The 11638-nt window shown below is 34.3% G+C and overlaps 1 protein-coding gene across 1 annotated transcript; it reads right to left on the bottom strand.

Moving 5' to 3' along the window:
• Positions 1–843: 843 nt before the first annotated feature.
• On the bottom strand, positions 844–4781 carry LOC128662437 (gastrotropin-like). Its single transcript, XM_053716222.1, has 4 exons — positions 4712–4781; positions 4279–4451; positions 2264–2353; positions 844–897 (listed from the first exon to the last, which is right to left on the bottom strand). Exons 1-4 carry the CDS (start codon positions 4776–4778, stop codon positions 844–846), a joined length of 384 nt encoding a protein of 127 aa, XP_053572197.1. The 5' UTR covers positions 4779–4781.
• Positions 4782–11638: the final 6857 nt, after the last annotated feature.

Raw genomic sequence — 11638 nt, 5'->3', positions numbered from 1 at the left:
CTGTAAAATTGTTTCTCCATGAATGTATTTTAAATGACTTGTTATACCAACTGCAGAGTATAAAATATTTGAGAAATTCCATTTTCATGCTTATTTGTGTATATGAAGTAGCTGATTTTGTGCTTTGACACCACAGCCTATTACAATGGGTTGAACTTAAAGGTGATATCATATCTCATTATGTTCTAAGTTTGTGTAAACAGATTTGCTTCCTTATATTTTATTTGGCTGGAACACCAAAGCTCAATACATAGAGAGAACAATGGAAAATGATTATTTTATTACTTAGCTATCCTGCATCCCACTGAGAGTGTAATCTCTTCTGCTGGCTGTGTATACTTAGGCTATTCAATAGCCTATACTCCAGTATTAATTTGTTCAGTATAGGTGGTGATACCACAGGCTAAATCAGCTATTTCAAATGCTGAAATAGGAGTAAAGGAGCTACTTGTAACCAATTTAATACACTCTAGCAGGTTAAAAGGATCAATGGGAATAATTTAAAGGGGAGAAAATTTTGGGGTGAACTGACCCTTTAAACACAGCTACACTTGCATGTAGCATTTTATGTAGGATAGCATGTTAGACTTTATCATCACAATTAACAATGTGGGTTTATAATACAGCAGTACTCTCATTTTTGTATCCATGCAGAAAATATTTGATTTAATAAATTGTTCAGAAAAAAACTTTATTTATTTTTAAATGAGAAATAAACCACAAGTTTGAACAATAAGCGGCAATGCAGACGTAATGGAAATAAATGTTAACAGAGTGTGATTATCAAAAACATTTTGTAAACCTATTTATTTATTACAATATAAAAGTGAAGGCTCTTGCGTTTTATGCCACCTTTTTGCTGGTTCTTATGAAGGTGATACCTTCAGCCACTGATGTCTGTGGGGAAGAGAGCACACGGGAATTAGGTTTTTAAAACTGTAAATCATTATATTATCATAAGGTAGAGTGCAAATACTTATTATTAAAAGCTTCTTTTATTTTTCAGATAGATTATGCAGATTTAATATCCTTTCCAATTTAATTCCATTATAACATTTTGCAAAGTCTTTTTACATACACACTTTCTGAGGCACCAGCTCCTACTGAACATGTGCACAAGTGTATAGTGTATACATATACTAGGTTGTGATTGGCTGATGGCTGTCACATGATACTTGGGGTCAGAAAATAGGGGGGGGGAGAATACATTTGCCAGTTTACAGTTTATTTTTTTATTACGCACTTGTTAATTATGCAATTATACATTATTTAATGGTCATTTAAAGGGACAATGTACTCTAATATTTTCTCTCTTTTAATGTGTTAACAATTATCCATTTTACCTACTGGAGTGTATTAAATTATATCGAAATAACTCCTTAACTTTTATTTTCTTAGTTGAAATAACTGATTTTGTCTTTTTTATCCACAAAACTGGGAAATGGTTAATAATTTATTCCATTTTTGTCCTTTAGAACCTTGACGTTAAACTGCATGATATTAGTGGTTCAATATGAAAATCACCCTAGAAGTTTTGATTTGATTTAAAGTCATATATACATTTTAGGGTGTTGGGTTAGGGATTTTGTGGCTCTGGACACTAATTGCACATTCACATTTGACTATAAACTATGAATGTGGTCCTTCAGCGTCCTGTCAAAGCTTTATGTAGTTATGGGATTCTGAAGTTCCCTCAATGCTTTGAAGTCCATAAAAAGGTCCTTCCTTGAATTCACCTGGGAAACACAGATCCTGATTTTCAGTGGGATAGATTTACTAACAGGCACTTTTGCCTCTTCATTTTCAGACTTCTTCAAAATTAATAAATGTAAACAAAAATGGGAGGAAAATTGGGTTTTAGTCAAATGAAACTTAGGAGACTGCAGGCACTGAAGACATTTATATAAGATGGAGCTCATAGTCAGTATGCATGAGTGTATATAGGTACTGGAAAACTAGTCTAGAGAGAAACAGCTAGTATCAAAGATAGTCAAATGTCTTACTAGTATGCTAGAATTTCTTACTAGCACAGGACTAGTGGGACATTTTTAATGAAGGGAGTGGGAAAAAAATCAAATCTGTTCATTAGTTAATTTAGATACCTTATACCTTTTGTTTATGGTTGTCTCTATTTTTGTGAATCTTTGACCCATTATACTGTTCCCTAGTAACTTATTTGAGTTTATAATACATAAATGTTCTTTTTAAAATATGGATTTTATATTACACATTCTTAATCACAAGACAAGATCTCATTCCTCACCTCTACCAGTTTTTCATTAGCAATTTCTGAGGTGTGATGATATTTTCCAAAGTCCACAACTAGTTTTCCACCTTCCAAGTGAACAATTGCCTGAAATGTATTAAAGTGACAATAAGTACCAAGTGATTTCTGCTGTCAGACTGAAAACTACTGGAGGACAAAGATACATCTGATGATACTTTTTCCTAGTTTCATAGACTTATTGTATAGATGGTAAAAAAAAATCACATATATATAATATATATTGCATGAGACATATACATATGATATCACTAAAAGTAATATATCAGTTCTCTACATGAAGAGATAAATATGAAAATATGGAATACCCATTGAATACAAAATAAATTAAAATTGAGTAAAATTAAAGTGACACTGAACCCAAATGTTTTCTTTTGTGATTCAGATAGAGCATGCAAATTTAAGCAACTTTCTAATTTACTCCTAGTATCAATCTTTCTTCGTTCTCTTGCTATCTTTATTTGAAAAAGAAGGCATCTAAGCTTTTTTTGGCTCAGAACTCTGGACAGCACTTTTTTATTGGTGGATGAATTTATCCACCAATCAGCAAGAACAACCCAGGTTGTTCACCAAAAATGGGCCGGCATCTAAACTTACATTCTTGCATTTCAAATAAAGATACCAAAAGAATAAAGAACATTTGATAACAGGAGTAATTTAGAAAGTTGCTTAAAATTTCATGCTCTATCTGAATCACGAAAGAAAAAATTTGGGTTCAGTGACCCTTTAAGTATAGTGCTATGGGTGAGTAGGTACTAAAAGATAGCGCTCGGAGTGAATGGGTAATTTTACAGTATTGATGTTGAGTATACAGAAAACATTGATACTGGGTACTGTTGAAGGGCAATACTCAGGGTCAGTGGGCATATTTACCTAAAAGAGCTATTGATGGAATATACTGCAGCTCATAGCCAAAAGTAACAGTCTTTAAATATGGTGTTTGTGCTGAAAGGTTATCCTGCAATATCAGCACTTGAAACGTGGACACCTCTTAAAAATGTTGTTAGCTGGGGAATATTTAGGTCTAGGTTATGTCAGGCATTTACAATGTTCCACTGTATGCCTGAAATGTAGCTAGATTAGCTGATGGTTAACTGTGCAGAGCATGTGCAATGTATCTGTCTGGCTCTATGCATATTTGTTTGTCTGAATATATGTGCCCTAGGGCCTTTGTAAACCAGAAATAAAGGGAGTTGGTGCTTAATAAGGGACTCATGCAGACGGCCCAGCATTGTATGAAACTTAAAGTCACCATCAAATGGAAAAATAAATGTAGTCCTATGAATATAAAGTTAAAGGGACCGTCTAGTCCAAAATAAACTTTCAAGCTTTAGATAGGGCATGTAATTGTAAACAATTTTTCAATTTACTTTTATCACCAATTTTGCTTTGTTCTCTTAATATTCTTAGTTGAAAGCTAAACCTAGGAGGTTCATATGCTAATTTCTTAGACCTTGAAGGCCGCCTCTTTTCTGAATGCATTTTGACAGTTTTTCACTACTAGAGGGTGTTAGTTCATGTGTGTTATATAAATAACAATGTGCTCTTGCACGTGAAATTACCTAGGAACCAGCACTGGTTGGCTAAAATGCAAGTCTGTCAAAAAAACTGAAATAAGGGGGCAGTTTGCAGAGGCTTAGATACAAGATAATCACAGAGGTAAAAAGTGTATTAATATAACTGTGATGGTTAAGCAAAACTAGGGAATGGGTAATAAAGGGATTATCTTTTAAAAAAATAAAAATTCTGGTGTAGACGGTCCCTTTAAGTTTAATAGGGTCCCTACAAGGATTAGAAAATATCAGTTGATATTTTTACAGCACTATTAAAAGAAAGTGGAGAGTTTATTTGTCACATTTGAGTACTGTATATGCTTTAGATACAAGGAAAGGATAGTGATGAATAGAAATGTATAATCACAGATAAATTATACCTACCTAAAAATAATGTGTATCAAAAACCTCAGACATGTATTGCATGTGCTAGATACTTACTTTAAATTTTTTGCCACTCACAGTCTCCATTTCTGACTCTTGACCTACAGTGAATTTGTTGGTCTTAGTGTGACCTGGGTATATCTGGGACCAAGTGAAGTCATTGTCGTTCTGAACAACATCTGTGGTAAACTTGAAATCTCTCCCTCTTTCAATAACATCAGCAGGAATACCTGATGCAAAAGAAATAGATGCATAGATGTCATACACATCTCTGTAATTCATAGTGAGATGGTTATAAACCAAACAAGATGCAACATACTGAATAAAAATATAACTTCATCCCAGTGCTATACTAAAAATGGTTTTATTTGTAGAATATATATATATATATTTATTAAAAATACTCAATTCTATATTTTATCATTACCTTCAAATTAAAAAAAAAAGTGTTTTATTTCAGTACATCCATTCTCTTTGTACTATCCCTTACCAATAGCCTTCATAAACTCATCATAGTTTTGTTGACTTTCTACCACATATTTTCCATTGAAAGCCATGATTTTGCTGCTGCCGTAATAGAGATGCTGTTGCAATATAAACAGTCATAGCTCACAGGTTGACATATATACCTTTGACTTATAGGTCCCTCCCCCTGCAATAAAACCCTCCAATAGGCTGCTTTTAAGGAATATGCCTACTGTTTATGTAATCCCAGCTCAATAAGTTGATCAATAACAAGACAGATGTTATTGACCCAAAATAGAAGTAGCCAGATTGTTTGTGAAAATAATAATCTTGCACATACCAGGATGCAACAGAAATGTCCTCTTGACTAAAACTTGATTTTAATAATTTTCTGCAAAGTCTGTTACTCAGCATAAAGAAAGAGTCATATACAATATCTGACTTTTATTGTGAGGTATCTTATCAGGAGGGGACACAACCACATATACAAAAAAGATAACAAACACAAATTATAAGATGTATTAAGCTCTCTCAAGATTTTCTCATATAGTAAAAAATAATTATAAAAAGTCCTAGGTGCTCTTCTTCGAACACGCTTGGCCTCATAAGAAGATTGGATCTATAAACTAAGAATAAAAAGAAGTTGTTTCACATTGATTTTAGATTACAAATTTTTGAAATCCCAGAATGCATAAACCTTAGTTGTAAGAATTAAACTGCTAAATTGGTATGGAAATGCACATATAAACAAAGGTACTCTTGCACTAGCAGAGTCATCCAAAATACAACTATAGCTTAAAAATGTATAATTAAAGCTGAATGCAATGTGTTTTTTGGCTGATACCATATAGCCATAACACAAAGAGATACATTGAGTGCTAATAATGGTATCCTTTTTTCAGTCTCTTTGACTGAATTTGTAAACCATATAGCCATTTTAACAGGCAAATATTTATGAACATTAGAGGTGCACTTACTTTGTGTCTGTGTTCTGATCTTAAAAATTATTATAAGATACTATTGTGGTTTCCCTTCTTTTTAAGAATTAAGAATGAATATGTTACTAAAGAGTTAAGCGAATGCAACGGAAATAGGGTTTTAAACATTATTCAGATTAAAATGTACAGTATTTTACACATCATTGTTTTTTTGACAATTAAAGCATGTTTTACTGATACGAGTTTATGAGCAAATGGTTTAGACACATCTGAATTAAATGTATACAATGGCAACCATTTTCACATTCAGTTTGTTGTTCATAACATTACAAGTAATATTGGATGTTATCTGTAAGCAAAAGGACTTTTTGTGAACGCTATAGGTTAGATTTATCATAGTGCGAGCGGACATGATAAGATGTAGCGTACGCTGTCGGCATTTATCATTGCACTAGCAGTTCTTGTGAACTGCTGGTGCAGTGCCGCCCCCTGCAGATTCGCGGCCAATCGGCTGCTAGCAGGGGGTGTCGATCAACCAGATCATATAGGATCGGGTTGATTTCTGTCCACGTCCTCAAAGCAGACGGACAAGTTATGGAGCAGCGATCTTTAGACCGCTGCTTTATATCTTCTGTTTCCAGCAAACCTGAAGGCTCGCACGGAAACATGGGCATCAAGCTCCATACAGACTTGAAATTACATTAGGTACAATTATTATAACACGAGATTACATAACTATTCATAACAAAAACTATAACATTATCCCATTTATATCTTTTTCATAAAATGGTTAAATACTACAATACAGTATAAGGTTTCAAATAACTTTTTTTGCAAACCATACAATAAATAGGAGTTCTATCCCTGCCCATTAAAGGGTCATTCAACTCAACATGTAATTCCCATAAAGGACTAGGTTATCAGTGCAAATGATTGTGTTATCTTGCGTTATCTTGTGCTCTGTCTTGCTGCTCTGGTATCACAAGCTGATGGTTACAAACCAGAGCATCTTAACATGGCTGAAACGTTTATAGTGTGTCATAAATTAATAATGTACTAGTTGATAAGCCTGCCCAGAGGGCCGTCTATTTGTTAAAAATACAACCCCCCAAGCTACAAAAAATTAAAAAGTAAAAATACAGAAAAAAATAAACAAAGCTATTCAAAATAATATGCTCTCTTTGCCTTCGCTGCATCCCGGTGGATTCTTTCACCATCCTGCCATTTTTCGAAATCCACCGGGAGTCTGCTTTGCTGCATCCAGGTAAATTCTTTTGGCTGCGAGCGCAGCCAACATTCTGTTGGCTCCCTCGAGCTGCCAACATAAACTGCCGATGGTGACGGACGCGTTACAAATGCGATTATAGTATAGATAGAGCAGCGAGTGCTACAAGCTCTGATTGCCCATTGGTGACTTAAGTGCTGCACTTGAGCACATTCCATAATACACTGTAATAATTAGCACTTTTTCAGACCTGAAGTAAACCATTATTATTAATTTCCAACTTGAATTTTGTTAAGCACCCCCATATAAGACTTTTATGTGAGGCATTTAGTGCACATGCGCTATTCAACATGTAGCTGTTACTGTGCCCTAGACTATTGCTTGAGCGATAAAAATAACTCTTTATCTGGAGGGGGCGTGGCTGGGCCGGTCTATAAAAATTTCCATGGCCGGTCTGATTTCCCAGTCCAGCCCTGTTTGTGTTTACCACCTCAAATGGAAGTTTATTCCATGAATCTACCACCCTTTCTGTAAAAAAGTGCTTCCTCAAATGTCTCCTGAATCTGCTACCCTCTAACTTTAGATTTTAACCCCTTGTCTTGGCATTTATTTTTTTGTGAAAAATGCTTTCTGCTTCTATTTCATTAAGTCCATTTATATATTTGAAGGTTTCTATTATGTCACCTTTTTCCCTTCTATCCTCTAAACTATACATATTTAGATCATATAGTCTTTCTTTGTACGTTTTATATTTTAGACCATGTACCATTTTAGTAGCCCTCCTTTGGACAACTTCTAGTTTATTTATATCTTTCTGAAGATATGGTCTCCAGAACTGTACACAGTATTCCAGATTTGGTCTAACTAATGATCTGTAAAGTGGCATAAGAACCTTGCTATTTCTGCTACTAATACCTCTTCCAATGTAACCAAGTATTTGACTGGCCTTACTGGCTGCACTACTGCATTGTGTACCAAATTTTAAATCATCTGAAATAATAACTCCCAAGTCCCTTTCTTCTTTAGTTACAGTCAGTAATGTACCATTGAGACTATAAATGGCCTTAGGGTTTTTGGATCCTATATGCATAATTTTGCTCTTGGTAATATTAAATTTCAGATCCCATTTATTTGACCAGTCCTCTAGTTTTTTTATATCACAGTTCATTTGATCAACCCCTCCTGGAAAATCTACCCTGTTACAAATTTTTGTATCATCAGCAAACAAGCAAACCTTCCCCTTAAGCCCACTTCCAATATCACTTATGAACATGTTAAACAAAACAGGCCAAAGAACTGACCCTTGGGGAACACCACTAGTAACTGATGCCTTATTTAAATGTACTCCATTAATTGAAACCCTCTCTTGTCTATCTTTAAGCCAGCATTCTACCCACTTAACAATCTTAGCATCTATTCCATGGCAATACATTTGTGAATAAGTTTGTTTTGTGGGACGGTGTCAAATCCTTTGCTAAAGTCTAGATATGTAACATCTATACAGCTCCTCCCTGGTCTACTATTTTAGTTACATGGTCAAAGAAATCAATTAGATTAGTCTGACATGTTCTTCCAGCAGTGAAACCACGCTGTCCTTTGTCTTCTAAGTTGTTTGTCTGAAGGAAAGATACAAGTCTTTCCTTTAAAAGAGTTTCCATTAATTTTCCTGCAATTGAGGTCAAACTGACTGGCTTATAGTTAGCAGAATCTTCCATACTACCCTTTTTATGAAGAGGGACTACATTGGCAATTTTCCAGTCTTTTGGAACAACTCCTGTTAGTAGTGACTGATTAAATAAATCTGCTAATGGAGTAGCTATTACGGATCAAAGTTCTCTTAGAACCCTTGGATGAATATTATCTGGACCCACAGACTTATTTACTTTTATGTTTGATAAAGCCCTTGAAACCTTCCTTTGTAAAAAGAAAAGTACTACTCACATTATTATTTACAGTAACATCCCTTAATAGAATCTCATTATCATCTGTTGTAAAGACTGAACAAAAGTAATAATTTAAACAGTTTGCTATTTGTTTATCTTCTTCCACTACTCTATAATCATTCTTGAGTCTAACTATCCCTCTGTTAGTTTTTCTCTTTTCACTGATATATCTAAAGAAGTTTTTGTCACCGTTTTTTACAGATTGTGCTATTTTCTCTTCTGCATTAGCCTTAGCCTTTCTTATTAACTGTTTTGTTATCTGTTGATGGGTTCTCCATTTTTCCTTATCCTCTTCTGAGCCAATGAGTTTGAATTTTTTATAGACTGTCTTTTTTTCTTAACTGCATGTGCTACTTCTCTTGAAAACCATATTGGTTTTCTTTTTCTTTTACAAACAAGCCTAATACAGTGTTAAGTTGAATCTAGAATAGCATTTTTAAAATATTCCCACTGTTCTTGTAATCCTGTAATCTGTGCCATCCCTTTTAGAGATTCATCTAGGTATCTGCCCATGTATGAAAATCAGTTGTTGTAAAGTCTAAGACTTTTGTTTTACTATGGTTGCAGAGTACCTTTCCCTGAATATTAAACCATACAGACTGATGATCACTAGAACCTAAGTTCTCACCAACAGACACATCAGATACTATATCACTGTTTGTAAGTACTAAATCTAATATAGTTCCTTTACGTGTTGGTTCTTTTACTAGTTGCTCAAGAGATTCCCCTTGTAAAGATTCCAGAATATATTTACTTCTAGTTGATTTGGCAGCAGGTACTTCCCAGTCTACATCAGGCATATTAAAGTCCCCCACTACTATAACATTGCCCTTCATTGTAATTTTGTCTATTTCATCAATTAATAAATTGTCTGATGCTTCATTCTGTAATGGTGGTCTATATACTACTCCTATTCTAAACACCTGTTTCCCTTCAGTTTCTATAGTTACCCAAAGCTGATGAGGTTGTCTTGTTTTTTTATTTTAATTTCCTAAAAGCTTTATTCATGTTTTTTTTGCAAATGTTAGAGTGGACTGTTTTATAGAGGGCAGTGGTTGTTTTTACATTTTAATTAATTTGTTTTGTAATGTTTATAACACGTTTTTGACGCAAGTATCCTGGACTTTAAAACATTTTCTGTGCAGTGAGAAGTAAACTGTTCCATTCAGAACTCGCCACTATGGTTGGTTACAGACATCAGACATTAGTTTCCAGAATTAATTTTATTGAATCTTGGCCATTAATATAAGCCACAAGGCCACTGGGAAATAAATCAAACAGCCCCAACACATTACTGACCATGTGCAGTGAAGGGGGTAAGTCACACAGCAATTGTAATTATATATGTATACAAGTATATACACATATCAACACAAATATATATGCATATAAGCATATACATTTATATTTACTGGGAACACACACTTGACATAGACCGCAATTTAAAGGCACTTTCCAGTGCAGTTTTTTTTCCAAAGCCCCGCCCCCGCCACTTTTAACCCCTAAAAACTGCTTTGTGCAGTTTTTTATTAATTTTTAAAAATGCTACTATTATTTATTATTTTTTAATAAAAAACTAAAAGACTCTTAAATTTGGGGTAAATTGGGGGACGTTTTCTGAGCGCTAATTGCTACCGCGAGCTCGCAGTAGCAATAACCAGCCACTTGTAATTGCTGGTTATTTATTGCACACTCAAATAAAAATGTAAATTTAACCTTTAAAAGCAAATAAATATTTCAACATATTTGGTGTCTGCTCTGTCATATGCATAATAGAATTGTTTGCCTTTAACATCTCTTTAAAGTGACATTGGAGCATTAATGTGCCAATATATATAACCAGAGAAACATATAAAAGTAAGGTCTCAATACAGATGTGGTTTTTGCACCTGGATAATTGTGTATTTTTCCTTTCTCTCAGCAATATTTTTTTTAATGATTCCCTCAAGAGAAATAACAGCCATCATAGGGCCTTTCATTTCTTTACGATTGACATTGTTTTATATTAAATATTTATCTTACTGTCTATGCTGGTAAAATACTGACCATAAGATAAACGTAACTATTTCATTTTCCAGCCTTTGTTGAATAAATGAGTAAAATGGAATTATATATAATTATACAGTGGTGAAAATTATGTCACAGATCTGCAATATCATTTTCCCAAAGGGTGTACAACTAGTTTGTAGAATCAATATCATTGTAATATGTGACACTGAAAATATGTTTTTGCACACAATAATATTTGGAGAGAGGTATTATCTAGAAGCATTTTTGATGCATCAGTATATTATTTGCTATTTGTTCCTGCTCAAACTAAATTTCAACTGGTTTTCCACTGCATTCTAAGAAAAAGAAACCCATAACACTCTATATTTAGCATAAAGCTTTTGGGGCCTATTTATGATGCTGCAAGCGGACATAATCCGATATATAGCTGCACATCGATAAATGCAGACAGCATAAACTCTCGGCATTTATCATTGCACCAGTAGTTCTTGTGAACTGCTGGTGCAATACCGCATCCTGCAGATTTGCAGCCAATCATCCGCTAGCAGGGGGTGTCAATCAACCTGATCGTATTCGATCGGGTTGATTTGTGGCCATTTCTGTCCGCCGCCTCAGAGCAGGCGGACAGGTTATGGAGCAGCGGTCCATACGAAGCTTGATAAATATGCCCCCTATGTCTGAAATTAAACACAGCTACACTTGCATGTAGCATTTTATGTAGGATAGCATGTTAGACTTTATCATCACAATTAACAATGTGGGTTTATAATACAGCAGTACTCTCATTTTTGTATCCATGCAGAAAATATTTGATTTAATAAACTGTTCAGAAAAAA

Source organism: Bombina bombina, chromosome 6 (genome assembly GCF_027579735.1).
Source record: "Bombina bombina isolate aBomBom1 chromosome 6, aBomBom1.pri, whole genome shotgun sequence".
Taxonomy (NCBI): Eukaryota; Metazoa; Chordata; class Amphibia; order Anura; family Bombinatoridae; genus Bombina; species Bombina bombina.
This window is presented reverse-complemented; position numbering and strand designations above follow the sequence as displayed.

Excerpts from the sequence above, each read along its gene's own strand:
- LOC128662437 (XM_053716222.1), bottom strand. The coding sequence starts at position 4,778 with ATGGCTTTCAATGGAAAATATGTGGTAGAAAGTCAACAAAACTATGAT. Across the intron at positions 2,354-4,278 it reads TGAGTGGCAAAAAATTTAAA|GCAATTGTTCACTTGGAAGG; the intron begins GTAAGTATCTAG and ends AATACATTTCAG. Across the intron at positions 898-2,263 it reads CTAATGAAAAACTGGTAGAG|ACATCAGTGGCTGAAGGTAT; the intron begins GTGAGGAATGAG and ends TCTTCCCCACAG.